Source organism: Molothrus ater, chromosome 3 (assembly GCF_012460135.2).
Source record: "Molothrus ater isolate BHLD 08-10-18 breed brown headed cowbird chromosome 3, BPBGC_Mater_1.1, whole genome shotgun sequence".
Classification (NCBI taxonomy): Eukaryota; Metazoa; Chordata; class Aves; order Passeriformes; family Icteridae; genus Molothrus; species Molothrus ater.
The window spans coordinates 107479189-107504473 of NC_050480.2; the positions used below are offsets into that span (position 1 = coordinate 107479189).

The 25285-nt window shown below is 44.3% G+C and overlaps 2 protein-coding genes and 1 long non-coding RNA gene across 3 annotated transcripts in view; 1 reads left to right on the forward strand and 2 right to left on the reverse strand.

Annotated features, from left to right (window-relative positions):
* Positions 1-667: 667 nt before the first annotated feature.
* On the reverse strand, positions 668-9610 carry LOC118684560 (uncharacterized). Its single transcript, XR_004979861.2, has 2 exons — positions 8048-9610; positions 668-2382 (listed from the first exon to the last, which is right to left on the reverse strand). It is a non-coding gene; the product is annotated as an uncharacterized LOC118684560 (long non-coding RNA).
* Positions 1365-21783, forward strand: PRDM1 (PR/SET domain 1). Its single transcript, XM_036379466.2, has 6 exons — positions 1365-1646; positions 8135-8254; positions 11278-11530; positions 19252-20360; positions 20663-20791; positions 21205-21783. The coding sequence occupies exons 1-6, from the start codon at positions 1365-1367 to the stop codon at positions 21778-21780; spliced, it is 2469 nt and encodes an 822-aa protein (XP_036235359.1). The 3' UTR covers positions 21781-21783.
* Positions 21702-25285, reverse strand: part of ATG5 (autophagy related 5) — a 101222-nt gene continuing 97638 nt past the window's right edge. The window contains exon 8 of the mRNA XM_036379469.1: positions 21702-21736. Within this exon, the coding sequence (XP_036235362.1) occupies positions 21717-21736 (20 nt within the window). The 3' untranslated portion in view covers positions 21702-21716. The remainder of the gene's footprint in view (positions 21737-25285) is intronic.

Genomic DNA, 25285 nt, shown 5'->3' on the forward strand with positions numbered 1-25285 from the left:
GTTTCCTCGTCTCCTCTCCCGGATCGGGAGCGCTCCTCTGATCGGCATTAACCCTTTCGCTCCGCTGCGCAGCTGTCATAGCCCTGGCCCGAATTTCGCTGTTCATCCCCTCTTCCCCTCCAACGCCGAGGGTCCGGCACTGTCGCACTGCTCGCCTCGACCGCGGTCAGGACGGGGCACGGGGCCGGTCCGGAGGCGGCGGCGGCCGCGGGGGGGCTGTGTATTGCCGCGACCCCCGCCTCAGCCTCTTCGGGCTGTGCCTCCCGGGGGAGCCCGTCCCGGGGGTCTCCCCCGAACCCACTGTCAGTCAGCCCTTAACCTCTTTCTCGGAAAATCGTGCGCTTTCAGTCTTCGTGTTTCGTTTTTCCCGGAGTAGGGGTGTGAATTTCATAGTAGCTGCGCATCCAAAAAGGAAAAATGAAGGGATTTTACGCCGGATTGAGCCTTATTCTCAGCTACCGGCGAAGGCACAGATTTTGGTTCCTCGTGAACCTTATGGAAAGAGCCCGACCCTAATACATGTTCGAGGATAGGTTAGATAACAGTGCTTCTGTCCTGAACAGACAGAGGGGCTGAAGGACTTGCTGAAACTATTCTGCTAGGCTCATATCCACTGCTTTGGGATACAAATTCTAGGATGTACCATCGAAATCAAAAGGGATAGAATAAATTTAAAAAAATATTTATTTTATTTATTTCCCATGCTCCTTTTTGCTTTGACCCCCAGGAACATGTTGTAGTGCTTTGTACAGGGCTGCTGCTGCTACAGTGATGCTGGCAGGATGTCGGCTTTCTCAGCCTTCCATGCCAAAGGATAAGGGGACGTCAGGAGGAGGCGGGGGGGGGGGGGCAGGTTGTTTTGAAAGTTGTTTGTGTGTTGAAAGCCGGTGGGAAAGTTCAGGCTTCCCCATTTGGAAGAGGCAAGGCTGGGTTCCGCTCTTCCAACATGCGCTTTCCATTTTTAGCTTCATTCAGACGCAGACAGCAGTTCCTTTCCTCTTCCTCTCCTTGTTTGTGTGACACTTTTCTGAGGCAGCTTTTCCACAGGCGACTAAGTGGTCTCACGGCCATGACCCCATATTTTCTTCAGCACAGAATATTATTTTCTCTCTGAAGCATTAAGGAAAGGGTCTGAAAAAGGTAAAGTGGTTGTCACAGCCTAGGGATTTTCTCCTCTTTGTTTTTGTTCCCTCATTACTACCGAGACTGGCATTTTAAAGTGCTGCTTCAGTCAGAGCAGCTTCGTTTACACTGCTTTTTGGCTATTACTCAACTGTACCAACTATCCTGCATACGCTTTTAAAGTGTCACAGACTACTGTATTAGTCACACTGTATCAACGGAAACCACAACACTGAAGGACAATGAGGATTAAAGGCTGTTTTCTTTTTTTCCAGGCTGCTACACAGTGTAGCTCGGACGCTGTGAGTTTCAAGAATCTGGTGAAAGGGAGAGAGTGGACAATGAAAATGGACATGGAGGATGCTGACATGACTCTGTGGACAGAGGCTGATTTTGAAGAGAAGTGCACATATATTGTAAATGATCATCCGCTGGATCCCAGTGCCGATGGAGGCACCCTAACTCAGGCAGAGGCTTCCTTGCCAAGGAACTTGACTTTCAAATATGCATCTAACTGCAAAGAGGTAAGCGGCAGTGCTCTGGGGAAGGTTGGAGTCAGACAAGCCAAATCACAGCGCTTTGGAAAGCGTGTGCTCACCCTGTCTTTGATTCTTTAGCATACACACACACACACCCTACCAACAACAACAAATGCTGCCCGCTAGCCTTTCATATGCGACCCTAATAACTCTTTTAAGAAACTGTGTGTTGGTCATCTGTTGTGTAATATTTTCACTGAAAATTGTAGCCAACCTATCCCTGAAACTGGTTCTGTACCAATTCTCAAACAGTTAAATTTTCACACAATTTGAACAGCATCTGAATAAGCATATTTAAACTGTGGGGTAGTTCTTTGTGCCAATTTCTAGGCTGCTGTTTGCCAGGACCATTCATTGCCTCTGGCTCAGAGATTAAAGTGCCTCGGTTGTCCAATAAATAGCTTTAAAAAAGTAAAGGAAAAAAAAAAACAAATTCCTGGAAATGTGTTTAATTATTTCTTTTTGTTTTCCCTTTGGTTATGAAATTGCTTTATTCTTTTCGTGAGGTTGTTCTATTCCCAACTTCCTAAATTCTTAAAAACTCTGGCATGTCGGTTAAGGAAGTAATGGTAGAACTGTAGTGAGCTTGACAGAAGTGTGGTCGTAGCTTAAATTAACTTTTGTTTATCTGGGACAGTATCTTCACCGGTAGCTAGCCGTGCGAGTCTGTTCCATCCTTGTCCCTGGAGTGGGTACATTCTTTGTTGTTGTTTCAGAAGGGCTGGAAAGAAACAAGCCTGGATGAGCAATTTGGTTTTGTGTTTACTCCTTCGTATAGAGTAGCTATTATAGCTAGGTGTGATGTTCAGTAGCGTAACAACCCAGGGGACAACCCTTCATTTCTCCCTGTGCTGAGACTTGTGGTATAGCAACTATTACCTGTGCTTCTGCTTGGGCTAAACATACTGACCACAGAGCTGAAAAGAAGAGGTACACTCATCCATGCCTATCAAATATTTCCTTCCAGAGCAGGTACTTGTTTAATCCTGTGTATAGAAACAGGGCCAGACCCCCAGCTGAAGGGTGTTGACACCGTGGAATTTAGCTTGGCAGTCCCTAATAGAGTGCCAAGCTCATTTGGTAAGAGGTTAAAGCTAAATTCTCCTTAAAATCACTCTTCCCATCTGCCTTGCCCTGCCCTGCAGAACTTTGGCAGAGAAAGGTCATGCTCCAGAAAAAAGTGTGAAACCTGGTTTTGTGTTATCGCATTGCTAGATAGGTCTTAGTTTGGTGTGAAGAGGGAAATAAAGGTGAGACTCTGCCATGGGTTACAGGAGGATTTCTGATTGAAGGATGCGTTGCAGTGTGACAGCTCGGGTCGGTCCTTGGCCGCCGGCTGATGACTGATTGGCTGCTGAGGCTGCTTGCTCCCTCTGCCCCTGTAGAGTCCTGCTGCTGTGGCTGGAGACATCCAGAGAGCTTTCAAAATTCCCAACACTGTGTTTGGAAACACCAAGGTGTAATTTCCTTATGCCGTGGCTCAGGTCAGTGAATCAGGAGGATTGCTGCCATCTCTGTATAAGAGGTGGGGGGAGAGAGAAGTTGTTGAAAGATTGCTGGTTCTTTCTTGTAAAATGTGACCCGTGCAGCTCCCTGCTAGTGGGAGTCTGAATATAGGACATCCTCCTTTTGTTCTCCAAAGCTCCCCCCGGTCTTTCTTTTGTGCTGAATTGCACCTACCCTAAGGAGCAATAGGAACTTTTAAGCCCCTGACTATCTTTAAGGTAGCTCTGCAAGGAAGGGCCGATATGATTGGGCTCTTTTGCCCACCTTCTGTGAAGGCTACATTCTGGAGAATGTTCAGACAGGTCTCATTTGCTACTCATCTGCAGGGTGAAGTAGTTGTAAATGGCATAATCTGCTTGTGTGCTAGGAACTTCTGACATGCAACGCTATATTTTTCTTCTGTCTGCCTTCCAAGTTCGATTTTGTTTAGTGAGGTCAGGACTGGGTACATGTGTTGCTTTTGCGTGTTGGTGTTTGTGGGTCAGTGAGGGAGCCTGATTCTGGTTTTGACCTCATGGAAAACCACTGGAGTCCTGACAGCTCAGGAGAGTGGGTTTTTTTCACTTGCAAAAGGATGAGGTAAGACTTTGAGGGATGCATACGTGCGTGTTTGCCAGTGGGTTTCAGATGTGAGCTGTCTTCATTGTTAACTTTGGGGAAAGCTATGGTTTCATCTGGTTGAGAGTCTAAAATGCTGAGTCAGTTTATTGTCAAAAAAGCATTTATAATATATTGCTTGTGAAATGCTGATACTGTCATGATTAGATCATTAAATCCTAGTTCTGTCATGATTGGTATTGTATCTCTGGCTGGAGCAGGAAAAGTACTGCATGCCTGCTTAGGGAGGGAGGAAGTACAGGCCGCTGCTGTTAGGGGAGGGCTGCTTTTTCTATATCTTCTCCTTGCATGCTTTGTGGAGCTCCTCTTTAAAGGTTTATGCAATTTGCAAGGGAGCCCATGACACGTCATCATACTCTTGTTTATTCTTGGATCTTGATCAGGGACTTTTCTGAAGAACACATTTTTTGCTGTGAGTTCACAGAATGTGTCAGCATTTAAAAAAATGAATTACTACTGCTCATAATATTTTAGGCTGTTAGATTTATATGAAGTCATTTATTTATTTATTTGTATGTGAATTATTTATCCTTTCCCCCAGTTTGGGCAATTGTCAAAAAATGATGAAATGTGGTGTCGGGCTTATGCTCTGGAAGGCCATATGTGAATGATTTTTTCATGCAGACATTTAAAAATATTTTTTTAAATAATCTTCCCTTTGGTCTTGGTGCTTAAAGCCCAAACAGCCTTTCTTGATATAAAATGAGTTACTCTGCTATCTTGAATATTACTAGTATCTCATCCTGGTGTGTGAGTTTTGACAGAGGAAAACATATCTTGGCAAACCACCCATTACTGTTGCATATCTCTGATAAGGCCATTTCTTAGAGACAGACCCTGAATCAGTGATTTTGGTGAAAGGAATGATTTTGAGCTGTAATGAACTGTGCCTCACTGACCTCAGACACTTGCTCTCCCCTATTGCTTTTATTTTTTTTTATGTGGTTGCCGAGGAAGCCATCTGAAAGCATTCTATTTTGTGGCATAAGTTTTAGAAAACTGGTCACTGAACAAAGGGGTAAAAAATACATAACTATAGAACTAGTAGCTAAAAAAAATTTAAAATCAGTGTTAATTCAGGACACATAACAGCCTGCCCTGTTTGCGTGTGGAGAATGCTGCTGTTTCAGTGAAGCCAATGAGAGTTTTGTTCGGTGTTTTGGTTTTTTAAAGCAGTTTAGTGGTCCTATTGCAAAATACCATCCCCTTGCAGAATGAGCAGGAGTCGTTGTTGTACTTCAGTGCCCTCTCCCCAAACAAAGATGCAAGGAGCGCTGATCTTCCAAAGCGCCATCTCAGATCAGATTTGGGACCGGAGCGCAGCCGCCTCATGCCCGGGGGCCGCGGGCCGGCCGGGATGTGCTGAGCGGGCCGGGCGGGCCCCCGGCGCCGCATTAGGACCCTGGTCAGTTCCAGGGCCGCGGTCGGTCCCGGGCTGCCGCCGGCCCCGGCCTCCCCCCGCCGGGCCGGGCCGCCGCCGCGCCCGGGCGCCGCTCGCAGCCGGCCCGCTCGGGCAAGCGGGCTCCGGCTGAGGCCGGGCTGCACCTTCCTGCTGGAAATGCTGTTGTACTAGGGAGAGGAGGGACGCGGCGGAGCGCTGGGAGCTCTGAAGGGAGAAGGGGTAAGGGCCTGTGGAGAGGAACGAGGGGGGAAGCAGCCGTGAGGCGAGGTGCGGGCCCGGCAGCGCCCGGGCGGCGGCTGAAGGGCTGAAGGGCTCCGCCGCTCCTGGGGAGCGCCCGCGCCCCGCGGCTCCCGGGAAGGGCTCCCCGGCGGGCGGAGCGGCGCGCTGGAGGACACCTGGCGGACACAGCTCCGAAGTGCCGCTCCGGCACAGCCTCCGGCAGCCCGGGGGCCGCTCAGCCCCGGCTCCGGACCCGGAGCCGCGCCGCTGTCCTGCCTGCCAGCCCTCGGCAGCTCCCGGCTTCCTGGCCTCTTCTTAAGCCGCCCCCGCTGAGCTGCGGCGGGGCAGGAGCCTCTTCTGGCTGCGGCACGGGGGCTGCCTTGGCACTGCTGGCGGCCTTCTCCTGCAGGGTGGCCCTCATCGATCCTAGCAGCTGAGCTTGGGAGGGAACAGTGGAGTCTGAGAACTGCTGACCTGAGAGCCACCGTCAGCTAAAAGTCATCTGGACAGCTTTAAAGCCCGGTTTAGCAAAACTTCAGTGTTGGCACAGGCAGATGTGCGGAACCTTCTGCCAAGTTCTGATGGGTACAGGCTGTACAGGCTGAGAAATCATCTTTGCTTCTCCCCTGGCACAGCTGAACACTAGCGCTGTCTATAAAGTGGATATCAAAAAGTATCTGCTGTGTCAGAGAGTGTTTCAAGTTGACTGGTTCAAGGAGTGATTTCTAGAGATTCTGAGAATTTCATTAAAGTCGTTTTAATTAAGGCCAAGATATTTTTAAAACCATGAAAAATCTCAAGCTATCATGCAGTAAAACTGGTAGGGTGTGCTTGTAGCTCGGTTGTGAACTTTGCTTGAGAGGGCAGATGGATGTAAATTAAGATATATAGGGAAAATGAGAAGAACATCTGCCTTTTTCAGCTCTCTATGAGACATGTACAAGCAAGACAAAAATAAAACTGAGCCACTGAGCTTGTTTCAGCATATGGTAGGTGTAAGAAAATTTCTGGAAGTCCCTCTTCTCTCTCTTCAGTCCAGATGCACAGATCAATAGATCATTTAACTACCTCTGCTGTTGATGTTTTAATTTTTTTTTCTTTGTAGTGTGCTGAAAACACATGTTAAAATGCAAACGAGTACAAACAGCCACCACGAACACCCAGCAATCTGTTTCCAGGTGATTCCTTGAATCCATGGCTGTTATTTGGCCCCTTTATTTTGACATTTAACAGGAAATTATGCTAGGTGTTCCTTTTTTGCTGGGATTTTTAATCTTGACCAGTACACAGGCAAGGATTTCTCTGTCTGCCTCTCACGCATTAAGGATCACAAAATGTAAGAAAATGTAGCATGAGAAAATCAGAAGGCTTAGCTAATTTGTGAAGCACTGTCTACATATAGTCCAGGGTTTTTACCATCCTTTGCTGAGAAGGACTGTTAAAAGAAATAGAAAAGCTCACTGAAGTGAGCTATCTGTGGGGTCTGAGGAGTGCTAATCTGCTTTGGTACGGACATTGATTCCTTGTGGGGTACAGACAGCAGTAATCCCAGTTCTCAGCCTTCCTCAACTGCTTCTGGTGTTTCTGTCTTGTTCTGAAATCCTGGTGAGCAGAAAGACAAGTGGCAAGATCTGTGGCAAGACAAGTGGAAAGATGTTTAATACATTTTCCTATGAGAGTTTAGAATATATTTGGTTTTAATACCAAATTAATGGGCTTTTTACCTTCCTTTTTTCTACTATCTGAGCAGCAAGATCAGTCTTGCAAAGGCTTGGGGTTTTTGGTTTACAAAATTGTTGGTTTTCTAACATTGTTTAGATACATTAAATTTAAGAAGATTGGTGAGAAACAGAGAGACAAAACCAATAACTCAGCAGAGTTTTGCAAAGGGTTACTCCAAGGCACGTTCTTCTGAATAATGATGAATTGCTTCCTGATTTGTGGTCAGTGACTTTTTTTGGTATAATTACTGTCAAGAAGGAAGCTGAACAACCAGAGTACATTTCTTAGACCTAGCATAGTGGAGCATTTTCTTCAAAATCCTTACACCTTTTCTGACCAAACCCACTTAAAATATATGTTACCGGAACTGATGATTCCTTTTTGTACAAGAAAGTGACCTGTGAGTACATGTCCTAGAGCCATTTCATATTCTGTTTTGTATGCCACTGTATGCTCGTAAGAGAACTGAGGGTTGTCTTTTTTTTTGTGTGTTCTCCTTTTAGCTATCAGGGCGGGTATAGACCAAAGAATGGAGGGGGGTGGAGGGTGGTTTCATTTTGATCTGGAAGAGCAGTCATTCCAGTTCCTAACTTATTAGAAAAGCAAGCTCTGTGGCAGTGAAGTGATTGATAGATATTGCATATTTTTGTTTGCTGGAACTAGACTTCTAGGGGTTGCCTTTGATAGGGAAAAATAACTTCTGAAGATATTTGACAGTCTCTGTACATTTTGCTTACTGTTTCTTCTTGTATTTCCAAAAAGCATATTTTTAAGGTGGTATTCATCATCAGCTCCATATGTCTTAGGAAAATGCTAGTACCTAAAAAAACTGTTCATATTGTAACCAACACGATTGTTCATTTATTCATTTCTGTTTTGCTGACCTGTCACAGAATATTTGTTGCATTGTTTGCTTTACCTTGTTACATTTGGGGGACAGGGGAGAAGAGGGAGACTTCTCATTTTCTCCTGGCAATGGACTGATCCTGTGCTGCTCTTCTTGTAGGTCACTGGAGTGATAAGCAAAGAGTACATCCCAAAAGGAACACGCTTTGGACCCCTGGTGGGAGAGATCTATACCAGTGATACGGTTCCCAAGAATGCAAACAGAAAATACTTTTGGCGGGTAAGTAGGAAAAAACATCACCACGTTGTTGCAGTGAGCAGATCACTAAATGAGTATGGCTGAGAAGCTGGGTCACTTCCTGCTGTGTGATGCAGGGGACAGCCTCTGTATGTGGCCAGGCACAAACAGGGCCAGTGGGTGAATTAAGCTGAGTTAAAAGCCTGGCTGTCTTGGATGTAGGGACTGTGTGGGTGGAGAGAGCGGTGGAGATGCACAGCCCTTCCTGGCTCGTTCTTCCAAAATGTATCCGTGCTGATTCTGTAGAGAAATAGTTCTGCTGCTTGCTATAAGGGCAGGTTATTTTGCATTTCTTCACAGTGGAAAGTGATTCTGATTTATGCAAGTATCACATCCTTGATTTTTCCCACCACGAAGAAGCTGTTAAAGTACTGCATAAACTTTCACTCTGGAATTATGATACATTTTCTGACATTTCTTCCTGCTTCTTGTATAGAGCTGCTGTAACACAGTGGTGGTAGTCTTCAGCGTGTATCATTCAATTCATAAATCTTTCTAGGCCTCCTCAGAATTGTTAAAAAACCAGCTCATGAATCTCAGCAAAGGGAAAAGAGACAAACACCAGAGGTGGTGCCTAATTTGTACTCCATAGTATAAGCTGGAAGAAAGCAGCAGCCAATGTGTTTTGGTGTGGGCAGTCTGTGCTGTGGAATATGCTTCCAGTTTATCAGTTGACATAATCCTCATTTTCCTTACAGACGCATTATTAATTGTTCGAGAACATTCCTTCAGCCCCATCTCATTCCATGGATTTGTTTTGCTGCCTTCTAGCCATGTAGGTTGTGTCTAAATCCGTGGATTTGGGACTGTGTCCAAGCCTCTGCACTCAGGTGCCTGCCTGCCTTAGTAATATCCCAACCTCATATCCAGGTGAAACCCAGGGCATGCACCAGCATTCCCCACACCCCTTTCTTCCTACCTAATTGAATCATTTTGGTTTTCTCAGATCGTCCTTGTACGATGTAATACAGCATTGCACAGGCAGTTATTTGCATGAGTGTTTTTACCGAGCAGGCAACTGTTTTCACATTAACAAGGCCACAAAATGTTTCTTTTCGTTGAACTTTTTGGGAGCTTGTGTCCAGTCTAGGAAGAGATCAGGAGGCTGACACAGGGAAGAGGGGCTGACAGCGATCTTGCAGGACTTCATTCCTATATTGCACTGAGAAACGTGACATCATTCTTATGATGTGATTTTAAGCCTTAACGTGGAGGGATCCTCAGAAATAATATCCTGGGAGCCACCTAGGCATCATCAAATTCCCTGTTACAATCTCTTGATTCGTTCAAGGCAGACTGCTGCACTGAAAATGAATTCCTTCCTAGGGGTCTGACACAGCCTTGCATATGCAAAGGAAATTGTGGGAGATAACTTCCCACATGTTATTAAAGGCATCCTGGGCTCGCTGGCAGGAGCGGGAACATCTGCTGGGCGCCCGGGGCCGCTGCCCGCGCCAGGGGAGCGGGGCCGGCCGGGCCCGCGTCACTTCTGGGAAGCGCTCCGTGACTCAGCACATCTGGGCGCGCCTTCCCCAGAATAGGTGGGAGCTGGGGGCTGCCTCTGCCGGGGAGCCGGGGCTGTGGCCCTGGCGTGGGAGCGGTGGAGGGCTGGTTTGGGAAGTGGTGGCAGGCGTCAAGCGCCAGAGCCCCGCGTTCCTGGAAGTTTGCGAGCCGGGGTGAGCAGAGAAACGCGGAGGCTCCTCTTGATGCAGCACAACTCGCCCGGCTCCCTTCCATTTTCTCATAACAAACACACCGCAAAATCTCTCGCAAGCTGCTTTGATGAGGCCACATGTATTTCCCCCTTCTCAGTTTACAGGAAGTTACTCTTAAAGAAAGTGATTCTGGTGTTTACGGCCCGCGTTAAAGGGCCAGGCCGCCTCCCCTCTGTGCCCGCCGGGCTCTGGGGGCACGGGAGGGTCCCGGCCGGCCGGAGAGGTGCGGGAGACAGTGCTGGGGGCACACGGGCAGGAGCACCCCGCGGAGGGTTTTCTCCGCCAGATAAGCTCTGTCTCCCCTTTGGAAAGGCATTTCCTGCTCAGCGAGGTGCGTTGCTGGTGCGAGCTGCTCCCACTTCAAGGTCTGGCTTTTGCCTGGTCATCTGTTTTCAGAAAACCAGGAACCCCATTTCATCCAGCATGGAGCTAGCTCCCCTTGAGAGTAAACAGTGTGTTTTTACAAGCGTGTTTCCTGGATTTCTCTTGATTTTTTTTTCCTTTTTTTAAATAATTCTCTTATTATTTCAAGAAACAGTAGCTTCTGTCAGTGATGGGAACTTCTTTCCCCTGAAACTGCTGAGCAGTTTTCAGATTCATGTTTTCTTGCCCCTCTGTGGACAAGTCAGAACATGTCCCTTGGTAGGAAAAGTGACATCTCATGGGCTAACCCCTGGTCAGGTCTTTCTTCAGTTATGGCAGGTGAATTTCATCTTTGCCTCGCCCAGCCTTCCTACAAAAGGGTTACAGTTCAGCTATGAGCAAGTGTTGCTTTAGGACTCTGGGGGGTGGAGAATGTTTGCATAGTTTAAACCTTTGGGTGGAGGTGGTAGGAAACTGCAAGTACAGAGGCCATAGAAAGAGGCGAGAACTCTGACATAGCACAGCCAGTCAGTCTTATACACAGGTGACTCAAAGCATTAATGCAAGCGTGTACTCAGACCTGCCCTCATCAGCATCACCTACTTGTTGATCAGAGCACCAGGAAAAGGGCTCTAAGGTAGACTGTTCACACAGAGAGAGTACTCTGCATTTCAGATTTTGGGTCTTGTTTTCCAAAACTAGCTAAGATTAAATGGAAAAGGTGACTGTGGACTTGCCTTTAAAGACCTTCTTAACTCAGAGGATGTCATTGTTGGAAAGGCAGGAACACAGCTTGAACTCTTACTTCATCTTAAAAAAAAAAAAAAGGAGCTTATCACTTTTCCCCTCTGGACTCTGTGCCTACATGTTGCATATTGTGCCTATATATATGTATATATATTCACAAGCACTTCCTCTCTATTCCAGATCTATTCAAGTGGTGAACTTCACCACTTCATTGATGGATTTAACGAGGACAAGAGCAACTGGATGCGTTATGTAAACCCTGGCTACTCTGTTCAGGAGCAGAACTTGGCTGCTTGTCAGAATGGAATGAACATCTACTTCTATACCATCAAGCCCATCCCTGCCAACCAAGAGCTGCTTGTGTGGTATTGCCGAGACTTTGCAGAGAGGCTGCACTATCCCCCCTCCAGAGAGCTGACAATGATGAACCTCAGTAAGTGGATTACAGTATAAACAAGGAATGCTAGTAATGTCTCTTCTGCCTATACGATCTAATAATAAGTTGTATAATTACACAGCTGCATCATCTGTTGTGTCACAGGAGGTAGCTTGGAGTGGAAAAGGGGAATTAAAAAACCCAACACAAGAGAATGAGTTCCCTGTGCCTGTTCAAATGGAAAGAGATTATAAAATCTGAGTAGTTGTTTGTTTACAATCTGAGTCTTATCTGGTGAAATTCTGGACAGACAACCTGACCTCTGTCTTCCTAACCATCGCTGTTGGCTCTCTCTCAGACTGTGCAATTTCAGATCTCACGGTGTGTTGAGCAAAAGTCTGCTTTGGTAGCATATACTAAAGGCTGTCCACTCATGCTCCCAAAGGGCTGCCCTCACTGTACCAGGAAGTGGCAATGTGCCATGACTCTGTCTAGGTGTCTGACAAAATACGTGTTTACTGCATAACGCACTTTGAGCCTTGCATCTACCCTTACTTATCTTGTGGGAGCAAACCTCCTGTGGTCTTCTCATCTGGTTACTTGTGTTTTGAGCTCAGTGTACTTTGTCCCCATTTCTTGACTTTTTATTGCAGCTTTCATTTTCTGTTCAAAAATACTAGCACTGCTAGCAGAGGGAAGAGGTGTTTCCAGGAGTTTGTGTTCCTCTGTGGTTTCTGATTATTTCCAGCCTTGGTGCTTTACTTCTCGCTTAATCACTGCCTGACACCTCACCCAGAGCCCCTTCTAGAGAAGAAAAGATTCTTGCTGACTTCTCAGTGGACTTTTAGGCTACTTCCCCTGCTGCTGCTCTTAAAGCAGAGTATTCTTTTGTCCTTCTGCCAGTGACTACATTGAAACTTGAAGGAAAAACTGCAAGCAGTTTTGTTGTTTGTTTTTTTTTTTTAATAAAAAGAACTATTTACAGTTATTTGGCAACAAGGAATGGGTTATAAAATAGCAATGTTACTTGAGGATCATTAGAACTGTCATCCCATATTATAAAACTTGTATCACACATGCAGATTAATCAAAAGTACATCTATACTCTGTGGGTGTCACCCTTTCACTAGCTTTTTGTCTTTCCCTACAAATTAATAGAAGAAAACTTGTCTCCTAATGACAGAGGGAAGAGAGGGAGGGAATGTCTTATGCAGCTATATTCTCTATTCAGAAACTGTCTCACTGAGTCTGTCATCTTTGCACATATGTCATTTCACCACTCTCTGTGCAGTTTTATTTCCTGATATAATGAGCTGTTGGCTTTTCAGTGGGACCTGCAGGTGAGATGAGAGAGCAGCATGTAGGGCTCTGGTGGATGAGGAGTTTGCTAAAATCTAGTCAGGCACATTGGTCACTAGCTAGGAGGATACACAAACACGGGTTCAGTTTCCTGCATCTGCTGGCACCTTGGGCTTCCTTGCAGAAGTAGCAGTTAATGTATTTGTAAAGTGTTTCTTACTGTGTCTGGTTACTCTTAATCAGGTCAAAACTAGGAGTGTCTGGACTTGGCAGAATAACTGATTTCAGTAAAAGTAGTAGGCTCAGTATAAGGATTTAAAGAAATGGAAACCTGAGCCACAATTTTGTAGTTCAGCCTTAATGTTTGCAGTATTTCCAGCTACTGAGTTTGAAATAGACATTTTCCCCTTTTTAAGATAATTACATTTAAACTATTTAGAAATTTTATGTTAGCTCCTTCCACCTAAAGAAAATAGCAATTCAGAAAATGAGAAAAACTTCTCACTTTTTTTTTCTTCTCCCCTCATTCTTGTGAGCAACACAATCAGGCCTAAAGCCTGCAGATGGGCCAAAAACCCTACAGGTACCATAAGGATTGAGGTTTTCTAAAGTTAGCCTTTTGAAAAGTGTGGAGGAAAAATCCAAAAGTCTCCCAAAGATCTTTATTTGCCAAAGTCCCTGTAGCAATGGTGCAAGCAGGGGTGGTTTTTCCAGCATTAGTACTGGAACCAGATGAGTTTACTGTGAATGCCAGCACTGTTTAGCTTTCTTCTGCTCCTTTCTCCCAGGCCACTAGTTAAATCTAAAATTAGAGAGCATCGTGCTGCCTCTCCAGCCTCTCTCTGTCACAAAGGCTGGCCAAGGTACCCTGGCACTGCATTCATCCGTGAGTAAAGTGCAGGAGTTTGTCCCCAGTTCTCTGGCACCCCGTACCTGCTACAGATGTGGGGCTTTGGCTTAGCAAGACATCTGAACACAGCCTTGCTTGAGGGGACCCCCTCCTCCCCCCCAACCTGCTAGGAAGTCAGGAAAGTCCTCTCCAGCCAAATGGATTGCTAATAATTTGGTGTTTGAAGTGGTATGGCTTCCCTCAGAAGAGCAGGGGTGCATCACCACCTCTCCCAGCCTGTGGCTGCTGGTTTTGGCACCCACTGAGGAGGAGGGAGGGAAAGTTGGGGTCTAGGTCCCAAGAGGCAAGCCGAAGTCAGAGTCTCCTCCCATGGGATACATGCTGGTGTGGGCAGGAGGCAGCCAGTGGCCATAGTGTGTTGCACCCAGATCTCTCCCTTAGCTGTGTCTTGGTGTGCACTGCACACTGGTGCCTGTGGGAGGCTTTGGAAGAGTCTTACCTTGGCTGGCTGCCCAGCACAGGAGAGGCCAGCTGGGACACACACCTACAGAGACCTTCCAGTCTTGCCAACTTAAAATACAGGCAGCTGCTTTAAGTGCCTCAAGGGTTTGGGGATCACAGCCTTAGAGTTCAGCACCTTAGCTCCTCTTTAAGCACCAGAGCAGGATGGGCCTCCGGGGAAAAATGTATCAGGGAATTTCTCTGGCTTTATTTCCTGTAATTAGTGGCCTCAAAAATGAGAGAACTACCACTTTAGAGCATAAATGTATTTACACACCCACATGTAACATCTACTTGCCTGTGTAACAGCAAACTTTCAAATTAAAGGTAACTTCCCCAGCATTAGCTCATTTGTGCCGCAGAAGGAAAGCATCCAGATGCAAGACAGCAATTAGGCATGTACTTAGTTGTGGGTTTAACCCTGTCCTCTGTGTTTTCCTGAACTGGGGCCTTTGACCCAGTCCTTCAGACGCTGGAGCACACACCTACCTTCACAGCCATGATTAGCTCCAAGTGGAGCTACGTAACTTCAAATGGATGTTGAAGTGCCTGCAAGGAGTTGCACAATAGTGGTAGAGGTGAGACTCCACATTATCCCAGTGCTGGAAACTCAAATGTCATTCCCTTCCTGCCTCTTTTGAGGTCTCTAATGTTTTCTGTCAAGATTGGAGATGTCACCTTCAGATGGTGCCATTGTCCAGTAAATAGTTTTAAGTATGGTGGCACAAGATTTCTGTATTCTGCTAAAAATAAATTTTCAGTAATTTGTTAAATGTGCCTAAGCTCATTCAACTGCTCCTTCAGATTGTCTTTTAGTCTGTGATATTTTATTTAGCAAACACTGAGGAAATTTGCTTTGGCGGTTCCAAATGGTTTAGAATTTCATTCTTACCTCAACATGGGAGGATTATTTTAGGATGAAGGGGTGGAGAGGGTAACAGTAAAAAAAAAAACAAACCAAAACCAAACAAGAAAAACCCAACAAAATCCAAACAATTGCATTGACTCAGGACATGACTATTTGATAATAATGTTCATATATTGCAATCATATGATGCAACTTCCTGCTGCTCATGTCATGTTTGTCTCCTCAGTCAAGTACAGGCAGGTGACATCTTTTGGTCAAGCTTTAGAAAAAAAGTTCAAGCTGGGGGAAGATAATTTGCATATTTACAAAATATTTGGCAATCTTTTTGTTTTGTTAACAGGTTCAGAAAGACATTATTTAAAATGTTTCCAGTTCTATGAAGATTAACTTTGTAATGCTTTTTTCTTAAATGCGATTTATTCTTCTCTTCTTCCTGCTGGCCCTGACATGCTGGCCGTTAGCTCAGCCCTGTCGCTCGCTTTCCCTTTTGTTTATGGACAGTTTCACTTTCTGGTTTTGAAGCTTTTCTGTTTGGGTTGAGAGGAAACATCTGCACTTGCTTAAAAAAATGCCTCCTGGAATGTTCAAAAGGGCTCAGGAAAATGATTTTTAAATGATATGAGAAGTTGTCTTCACAGAATCAGAATTTGAGGACTGAAGTTGTCTTAATATTGAGAATTATTTGAAGGCTCCCAGAAAGACCTTCTTTGAGCAAAAGGTTTTCAAAGGCATGTCACACTGCTATGGACACATTTAGAAAACAGATGATCAAATTTTGTACTTCTGAATGTTGGTCTCTGTTCTCATTTTGAGTGGAAACAGTCTTTGTTTTGCCAGCTTCACAACTTCGAGGTTCTCTTTCTACTAGCAAAAGAGGTGCTTAATTTAGATCGAAAATGTGAATCGGCATAATTAAGCTCTACCACTCGAAGTGTTCAGTACCATCTCACTCCTGAAATTACTGTTGCAATTACTGTCTGCCTACAACCGTTTTTCAAGTTTTTAGAAAAGAACAGATCATTGTTTTTATGAAATGTTTCTCAGGCTACAGCTCAGAGCACAGGAACTGAGAGCAAAGTCTATAGCTCTGCAGCAGTCTGTAGCTGGAACACCCACACCGGAGTGACTTCAGGCAACTCCTTCACCCAAGTTTTATCAATACTTAAAAGTAACAGGAGTTTTGTCCCTTTTCCTCTTGCATGCACTCACTACTCTCAGATCTGAGCAAATAATCTGTTGACCTCAGTTAGAAGTGTCAGGATCCCCAAGAGGCATGTCTGGGTTTTTTTCCTTTCTTCCACCCCCCCCATCACCCTCAGATCAGTAACTTAGAAATGCAGCTGCACCATTCTTGTTTTGTTGTGAATCTCTTTTCTGTGTGTCCCTCTGACCACAGAAACTAGACAGATCTTGGAGGAGTATGTGCCTATATTTACTGTATATGTATGTGTGTGTATATGGGGGTGGGGGGGAGAAATGCATTTCAAGAGTGAATGGGAGACATTCTGATTGGTAAAAACTTAAATTGAAGATCACAAGTTCAAAAAAAAAATCCATTTATAAGAAATATATCTCTTTAACTTTGAAGTATGGCTCCTTTAAGAGCAGCAAGAAGGGTTGTAAACCTCTCAATCAGTTTCAGCCCTGGTTTAAATACACCTTCAGTATAAAACTGAAGAACCTCTCCTTGGCCCTGGACATTACCTTCTCTTATTTTACACAGTGCTGACACACTTGTTTATGTTTTGGTCTCTCTGGTGTTCCCAAGTGTCCCGTGTGCTCAGGTAATAAGGGAAAAAGCCAAGAGGGGATTTATGGACCAAAGATAGCTTGCAAACTAAAGAGACCTGTCACAGTTAGACTTGAAAAAATATCTTTAAATATCATAACTTCTGTCTACACATGGAAATTAATAGGAGGGACAGCTTTACTGGGAAAATTCAGAAGGGAAGAAAAGAGCAATTATCTTTAGTCAGTCAAGAGAGAGCATGGGATTGTTGCACAAAGAAAGTTACGATCTCTGCATGAGCTTCCTTTCTGTCACTCCTGGGCTTGCTCCTGCACATAAGGCACGTACATCCCCACCCTCATGTTTAACCTTGTGACAGTGGGAGCTCTTTCTCCAGCTGAAGAGGCCCCAGTTTCTCTATCACTTTTCCAGCACCACCGGCATTTCTCCTTCCTCTTCCCCTCCCCCTGGGTTTTTTTCTTTAAAAGAGAAAAGTGTCAATTTGAACTTCCTGCTTGACAGACCCCACTGAGAAACTGATATGGGCCTGATAAGGTGGTATTTATTTATTTTTCCTGCTGCAAGGCTTCACTAGTCCTGCCTCCCACCCCCCCTGTCCAGGTTTCAGTACTGCCTGGTCTTGATACTTCCCGATGCTGATAGTGTCACCAGGAATGTTTGCTCTGAAACACTGCTGTGGTGAAAGGCAGCTGATAAGAAGATACAGATAATATTACTTACAGTGCCATTTTGGAGCTTCTTGAACCTAGCAGGACCTCTGTGCTATGCCCCAAAATCTGGCTGACGTTTAGAAAATGAGTTATCAGCCCAGGAGTACAGACAAAATTGCCAAAGAAAGTAAATGTTTTTTAAAGCTGGAAAACACAACACATTATTACTTTATTTTTGATACAGCTCTGCATTAAACTTTGGACACTAAGAGAAGTAATTGGGAAGCTATCTGTGTGCTTATGTGTGCATATGCTTGCTGTGCAACACTTTAAAGTTTTATCATAAATATTTTAATTGAACCTAACTGTGTTCGATTGCATTTCATTGGAGCTTGAAAATATCCAAACTACTCAAAAATCTCAAACTAAATTTGCTTGTTACTAGTCTAATGCCATTTCAAAACGGATGCTACTGTAAAGTGGGTTGTTGTAAGTAGGAGCATGTTTTGCAGGCAGCTGTTTTCTTGGATAAGTTTAATAAATGGCTTTCTTTGCCTTATAGGGTAATGTTGCCAAATGATAGATTCCATCAGGGTAGTGAATAGTGAAGCAAAGAATCTGTATTCAAAGCAGCATGGTCATTGCCTGTTCTCATGTTCCTCACTTGGTTCAGATGATCCTCCAAAAATCAGAAATAACTGTTTCTCACCTCAGATAGTGAAGTAAGAACAGTCAGCCACGGGAGCAGAAACGTTTCTAAAGGACTGCAGTGTTCTTGAGTCACGTACCTACTGGTGTTGGCTTGTACCTCCTGATGGAAAGCCTTGCACTAACTAACTATGATTATGAAACCTTCTTAGTTCCGCCCCCCCCCCCCCAAATAAAATATCTTACAAGTAATCAAGATTATGTAACAAAGGTAAAGGCAGATTTGTTTTTTTACTGAAATTATCTTCAGTGTGCTGTTAAGGTTGTATTATGTCCAGATAGCAAGGTCTTTGAATACAAATAAATAGAGTATGTGCTGACCTGAGATGAATGTATGCTAGCTTCTATGTCCTTCTAAATACATATTTCTTTCCCCTTTTTTTTTTTTTACAGCACATTTCAACTTAAGCTGGAGCCAACCAGTCTTGCTTTCTTTTGCTTTGCTTCAGCATTTTTTTTATAAAATACAGCTGTAAGCAGAGGAGTTTTGCATAGACTGAATGCCACAGAAATCTGCAGTAAATAGTCTGCTTTGTTGTAGATGTTCCTAAGCAGTATATTTAATGAGTAATGATCTGTTTACTGATGGAGAATACCTTCTCTTTGAAGAAGGCTTTCATCCTAGCCAGCCATGGTTTTTTTGGTACTGTAAGTAATTGAACTGGCTGGTGAAGTGACTGCTGCGGTTTGGCAAAACCTGATTTGTCATGCCTTGTTATTTTACTGAGGAACATTTCTGGGAGCTTGTGTTCTGCAAAGTCCTTCAGTTAAACCTGCATTGTGAACAAATGCTCATTACCACATTTATTAGAAATACTTCTTAAAGAGACATTCAACAGCAAAGCTAGGCAAATTCAAGGGGTAAGAAAGTTGAAATCAGTTTGCAGAGTGGAGGCTGGCACTCTGCAAATGCATCATCATCCAGATCTCTATGTACTGGTTGGTATCCCTTAAATTAGCAATGCTTTTTATTAACACTTAATACCAGCAGGCATTTCTTCACACAATTACTTTTGTGGCACGTTGAATGATTGCTCATCTCTGAGAGTAGCCCTTCCTTCCCACTAAACTTGTAGGGGTTAGATTCTGTTTTGAAAAGAGATAGCACCAGTGGCATATCTAAATAATCGTTATCTTGTCTTTGTATTTCAGCACAAACCCACGTTAATCCAAAGCAGCACAGCACTGATAAAGATGAGCTTTATCAGAAAAGTGTCCCAAAGAAGGAGCACAGTGTGAAAGAAATCCTGAAAATGGAATCCAATCCTCCTAAAGGAAAAGACTTCTTTCAGACCAACATTTCACCAGTTACTCCAGAAAAAGACTTGGATGATTTACATAAGAACTATAGCCCGGAGAGGTGTTTCTTCCCTCGAGTTGTCTACCCAATCCGACCTCACATTCCTGAAGACTATCTGAAAGCTTCCTTAGCATATGGCATGGACAGACCGAGCTACATCACTCACTCACCCATCCAGGCATCTACTACACCAAGTCCTTCCGGGAGGAGCAGCCCAGACCAAAGTTTAAAAAGTTCAAGCCCTCACAGTAGTCCGGGGGTCACAGTTTCACCTCTGGCACCTACTTCCCAAGAGCACAGAGAGCCATACTCTTACTTGAACGGATCATATGGCTCAGAAGGATTGGGGTCTTATCCTGGATATGCACCTCCTGGCCACCTCTCACCTGCCTTTCTACCGTCCTATAACCCCCATTACCCCAAATTCCTATTACCTCCATTCAATATGAGCTGTAATAACCTGAGCGCTTTGAACAATATCAATGGCATCAACAATTTCAATCTCTTCCCAAGGATGTACCCTCTTTATGGCAACCTGCTCAGTGGAGGTAGCCTTTCCCACCACATGCTCAACCCCACCACGCTCCCCAGCTCATTGCCCAGTGAAGGAGGCCGTCGACTGCTGCAGCCTGATCATCCAAGAGACTTCCTCATACCAGCACCCAACAGTGCCTTCTCTATCACGGGCGCTGCTGCCAGCATGAAGGACAAGCCATGCAGCCCTACCAGTGGGTCCCCCACCGCTGGTACAGCAGCCAGTTCGGAACACATAATGCAACCTAAACCTACCTCAGTGGTGTTGGCTGCCACCGGCGGTGAAGAAGCCATGAATCTCATTAAAAGTAAGAGGAATGTGACCGGTTACAAAACCCTCCCATACCCACTGAAAAAGCAGAATGGGAAGATCAAGTACGAATGCAATGTTTGCTCCAAGACCTTTGGCCAGCTCTCCAATCTGAAGGTAGGCAGTGGAGAATAAGACAGGAGCCTTCTTTGAAGGCTCAGGTTTCTCCCTGTAGGCTTTCGAGGAAAAGCAGGGTCAGGCCTCCCTTGCTTTGTTAGGCTGTTTATGTGTCTGGGCTTAATACAGTATCCCCCAGCAAGAAAGCGTGGTTGTGTGCTTTAATACTGACGCCACCTAATTAACTAGATAACATTGTATTTTGGCAATGGGGCTCTTCCGCTGACTTTAGGAAACATCTGAAAGCACTTTTGTTGTAGCACTGGAAACTGCAAATTGTTAATTGCTTTGTCTCTCCCTAGGTGCACCTCCGAGTACACAGTGGAGAGAGACCATTTAAATGCCAGACTTGCAATAAGGGCTTCACGCAGCTGGCTCACCTCCAGAAGCACTATCTGGTACATACGGGAGAAAAACCCCACGAGTGTCAGGTATGTAACACAGAGAGAGAGGTGATTCCTTTGGAGGCCAAAGGGATGGCAGGGCTTTGCACACCCCCTACAGTGTGCAGGGAGGGTTGAGGGACAAACCCTTGGCTGCTCAGGGCCAGAATCTGCATCACAGCCGGGCCCAGCCCTGGTGCAGCAGCGTCTGTGAGACAGCACGATTGCCTGCAGCCTGCTAGAGCAACACCTGCCTGATACAGTTTTGCCATCAGCCACACTCAAAATGACATTCAGCAATATTTAAATAAAAAAGGTGGGGATTTTTTTCCCTTTGTGAGAAAGTGTGAAGATATAGAAAGCTGCTGCTTCATCCTGCCGTCTCCTCCTAGGTGTCTGTGATTTAAACCATAAAATCGCCTCCCACTCATTCGCTGTTTCTCTGCCACCCCCCACATTAGGTTTGTCACAAGCGGTTCAGCAGCACCAGCAATCTCAAAACCCACCTGCGGCTCCACTCTGGAGAGAAGCCTTACCAGTGCAAGCTCTGCCCAGCCAAATTCACCCAGTTTGTGCACCTGAAGCTGCACAAGCGTCTCCACACCCGGGAACGCCCCCACAAATGCATCCACTGCCACAAGAGCTACATTCACTTCTGCAGCCTCCAGGTCCACCTGAAGGGCAACTGCCCCGTCGCCCCGGCCTCCGGCCGCTCCATGGAGGACCTGAACCGAATCAACGAGGAGATCGAGAAGTTCGACATCAGTGACAATGCTGACAAGCTGGAAGAAGTGGAGGACAATATCGACTTAACATCGATCGTGGAGAAGGATATACTGACCATGCTCAGGAGGGAAATGGAAGGAGCTAACCTGAAAGTCTCTCTGCAGAGGAACCTGGGAAATGGGCTTATCTCCTCAGGATGCAACCTTTACGAGTCGTCAGATATGTCAGTTATGAAGTTGCCTCACGGTCACCCACTACCTCTGTTACCTGTAAAGGTCAAGCAAGAAACAATTGAACCAATGGACCCTTAAGACTTTTTGGCAAAGTGATTTTTTTTTATTTATGACTTGGCAAGTCAGGGTGCCTGTAGCAGTTGCTTGTACATAGTTTCAATGCTGCAAAGCAATCTTGGCTTACAGTAGTTTCCCTACGCTCTCCAGCTGAAAGAAGGAACTCCAAAGTTACTGTTTTCTCAGGGCATAAAAAGGGGCAAAGGACTCTGCATTGCCTCGCCAGTTACTAAGAGACAATCATTTATCCATAATTATTTTTTCAATGATAGTACTTCATAATTTATTATGCAATTAATCATTCTAAAAGCAATAATTAGGAAAATGTTTACAATGACTGGAAAAATTCATTGTAATTTTTACTTTAAATGTTTTTATTTTTTGTTTTATGGGCCATTCTTTGTAGATATTTTTTTTCTGCACATCTGTTTTAAGAACCTAAGATTAGGGTTTCAGTAAATGTGTTTTATGTACCAATGTCTTTTAAACAAATGTGGTTTTTCATATTGCCAAAGTTGGACATGTGACATACAGAATCCTAGATCTGTTGGTTTGAAAAAAAATGCTGTGTACTTTCATGAGCAAATCACCCCACTGGGAATTGAAAAGGAGAAAAAAAAATAGCAAACCAACAACCCAGAGTAGCAGCAAGCAGGGAAGAAACTTTTTCTCCTGCCTCTCTTCAGGGGAGGAGAAAGATTCTTCTACCTGCAGCTCTCCCTGGAACAGATGTGGCACAGCAAACACCGACCTGCCATGGACAATACCACAGGTTTTTAGAACACAGCTCCAGCCCCACACATTATCATGTAACTTTAAGACCAAAGGAACACATGAGCTTAAAGTGGCTTTTCTAAAATAAAATCTCACTTACATTCTTTTGTTTCCAAAAGCAGTTTAAAAGCAAAGACACAAATATTATTCTGCCTAAAAGGGGCTTTGGGCAGATTTCTTTCTTCTGGTTTTTAGTTTTTTTGGGGTTTTTTTTTGGCCAGAGCCTTCCAGGGATAAAAAAAAAAGATGGTCATATTCCCTGAGAAAGAAGGGATTCAGTTTTACTTGTATTTTTCTCTCCCACTTTGCCTGGGTAGAAGTGGGGAACAAAGTCCTTTCCTGGCACATAAATTTTTTTCCTCCTTCCTGTACGACTCAGATTTTTCTCAGTATTTGTGTTTGTACATTTTGTGGTTAATTTAATTAAAGAAGAAAAGGGCATTGCAAAGTTGTTGAACAACAATTACCTCAGTGCTTGTGTCCAGTGGTGCAGACAATGCTGTTTTACCTAAATGCTTTGCTACTTTAGAGAAGAAACCAAAATGTGCACAGGGAAAGATAGAATGCACATCCTTTTATCTTTTTGTTTTGCTAAGCCCAAAGATGATATGGTGACGTTTGAGGTGTAGCAAAGAATACATGTATATTTATAGATATATTTATACCACTATACGATATATGTATATGTATATATATTTATACCACTTAAGTTGTGAGCCAAACCATGTAATAAAACCTATTTTTCATCTAAGTGTGAAAATCAAATGTTATCCCAGTTCTGCAAATAACCAATGACCTCAAAACCAGAAGGTTGAACCAAGGCATTTATCACTTGCAAATACACACAAACAGCTGAAGGTGAAGCTGGAACTAGCAAACACGTGAATGACATCATCATGCATCCACGTGTGGCGTCTCAGTGAATTTGGTGGGAATTACCCTGTTTGCAGGCCAGGGCTCCTTCAGTCCCCTGCTCTCCTGGCAGTCTGCACTGGGGGGGAAGGAGGCTGGTGGTCAGTCAACAGCCAGCCAGAAAATGTAACTGAAAGAACTTGAGAAGAAGCCAAATATGACCCGTGCGTGATGTGGTCACAAATCACAGTAAGGGCAGCATGGAAGTCAGATGGGACAAGGCCCTCGTCTCATTGTGCCCTGCCACTAACGAGTTGCACAGTCAACTCACATGAACATTATTAGCATTATTACACACCTCCCCACCATGTATCCCTTTTTGTCTGGTTATGTTCTTAAAAAAAATTTTTAGAAGTCCACCTCAACAATTCAGGATTTGGTGGTCTTTTTTTTTCAGCAAACTTCATTTTAATGCCTTCTGTTAAAAAAAAAACAAACAATCCTGAAATACAAGTCTCCAAACACAGCTTTTGAAGGACTCCAGTTCATTACATTTCCACTCCTGCAAATTGTGAGGCTGACATCTTTTAAATGTAGCAATAGTTCATAAATATAGTACTTAATTGTAGGATAAACCAAAGTATCACTACTCTGTCACTGGACACACACTTTTCCTATTATTGCCTGTAGTGCTTTCTTGTATTTGATACAAAATTTACAAGAATTTATATGCATCAGCTTTAAGAATTGTTACTTCTCTTTACTGTTTCCCCCTCCCCTTAGACGTTTTACATGTGAATGTAGCAACAATCAACAGTGTTTTTGGGGGTTTTTTTGTCTCTCCTAAGAAAGACTCTGACCAAAGTTAACAGGCTTTTTACTTTGCTAGAACAACAAACTATTATATGTTTACGTATTGGTTTACATCATTATTTATGTGCAAATTGTCAAATGTAAATTAAAAATAAGTGTTCATTGCTTTACTGATGCTTCCCTTGTCTTCAATCTCTCTGCACCAGCTGGGTGGTTGTGGCCCCAGCACTGGTACACTGAGGGTGATGGTGTCTTCAGCAATGCTGTCCCTGCCTTTGTGGGTTCTGATTTTCCTTCACAGAAAGGTGCAAACATCGATGCCAGAGCTGAATACGCTGGCTTCGTTTTGTACAGAGGTTTCCTCAACTTCAGCCAGTACCTTTTTTTAGAAAAAAAAAGCCAAAGATTTTCAGTGTTTCAATGGAAATGCTTGAATGCTATCTGCCTCAGAGATACATGACCAGGGTTCTCATTTACATTTTTCCAAATGATTGTCATTTCTGGCCTGAAACCCTAACCACCGGGACCACAATGACACACTCAAAATGTCAGTGTGAGACCACTTAGTCCTGTCTCAGCATGGTGGGAACTGCATTCAAAACAAATGTGGATCTGTTGTAAGTGCTCACAAAGGAGATGTGAACACTGCACTAAATCCAGGGGAAGGTCAAGTGTCCTCCCCTCCTTCCCCACCTCAGCCCAAAAGTAACAGCAGGCCAGGATGCCCCAGAAAGCTAATTCAACATTTGCTACTTCCATCATTTACCGTGAGATCTAAACCAGAGAGGCCATGTGCTGCCCTGCCCTACCTGAATGTTAAAGAAATAACGTTCCTGCACATATTGAGACACTCAGCGCCGTATGATGTTTTAAAAGTATTTCACTGTCCTCTTAAAAAAATTCATTTAAACATCTGTCTCAAGAATTTGAAATACTGCCAACACCGAACTGTGGAGTTAAGAAAACCAGAGCACTGTTGTCATAAACGTGCCAAATGCAGCATGTTATATTCCTATATTCGACAGAGCTATTGCTGTAATAATTTTTTTAAAAAAACATAGGATAACCATTACCACCATAAATCATA

What these genes read in the sequence shown, in the direction of transcription:
- PRDM1 (XM_036379466.2), top strand. Translation starts at nt 1,365, where the DNA reads ATGAGGATTAAAGGCTGTTTTCTTTTTTTCCAGGCTGCTACACAGTGT. An exon ending in ACAGAAAATACTTTTGGCGG is followed by an intron (nt 8,255 to 11,277) that starts GTAAGTAGGAAA and finishes TCTCTATTCCAG; the next exon opens with ATCTATTCAAGTGGTGAACT. An exon ending in GCTGACAATGATGAACCTCA is followed by an intron (nt 11,531 to 19,251) that starts GTAAGTGGATTA and finishes TTTGTATTTCAG; the next exon opens with CACAAACCCACGTTAATCCA.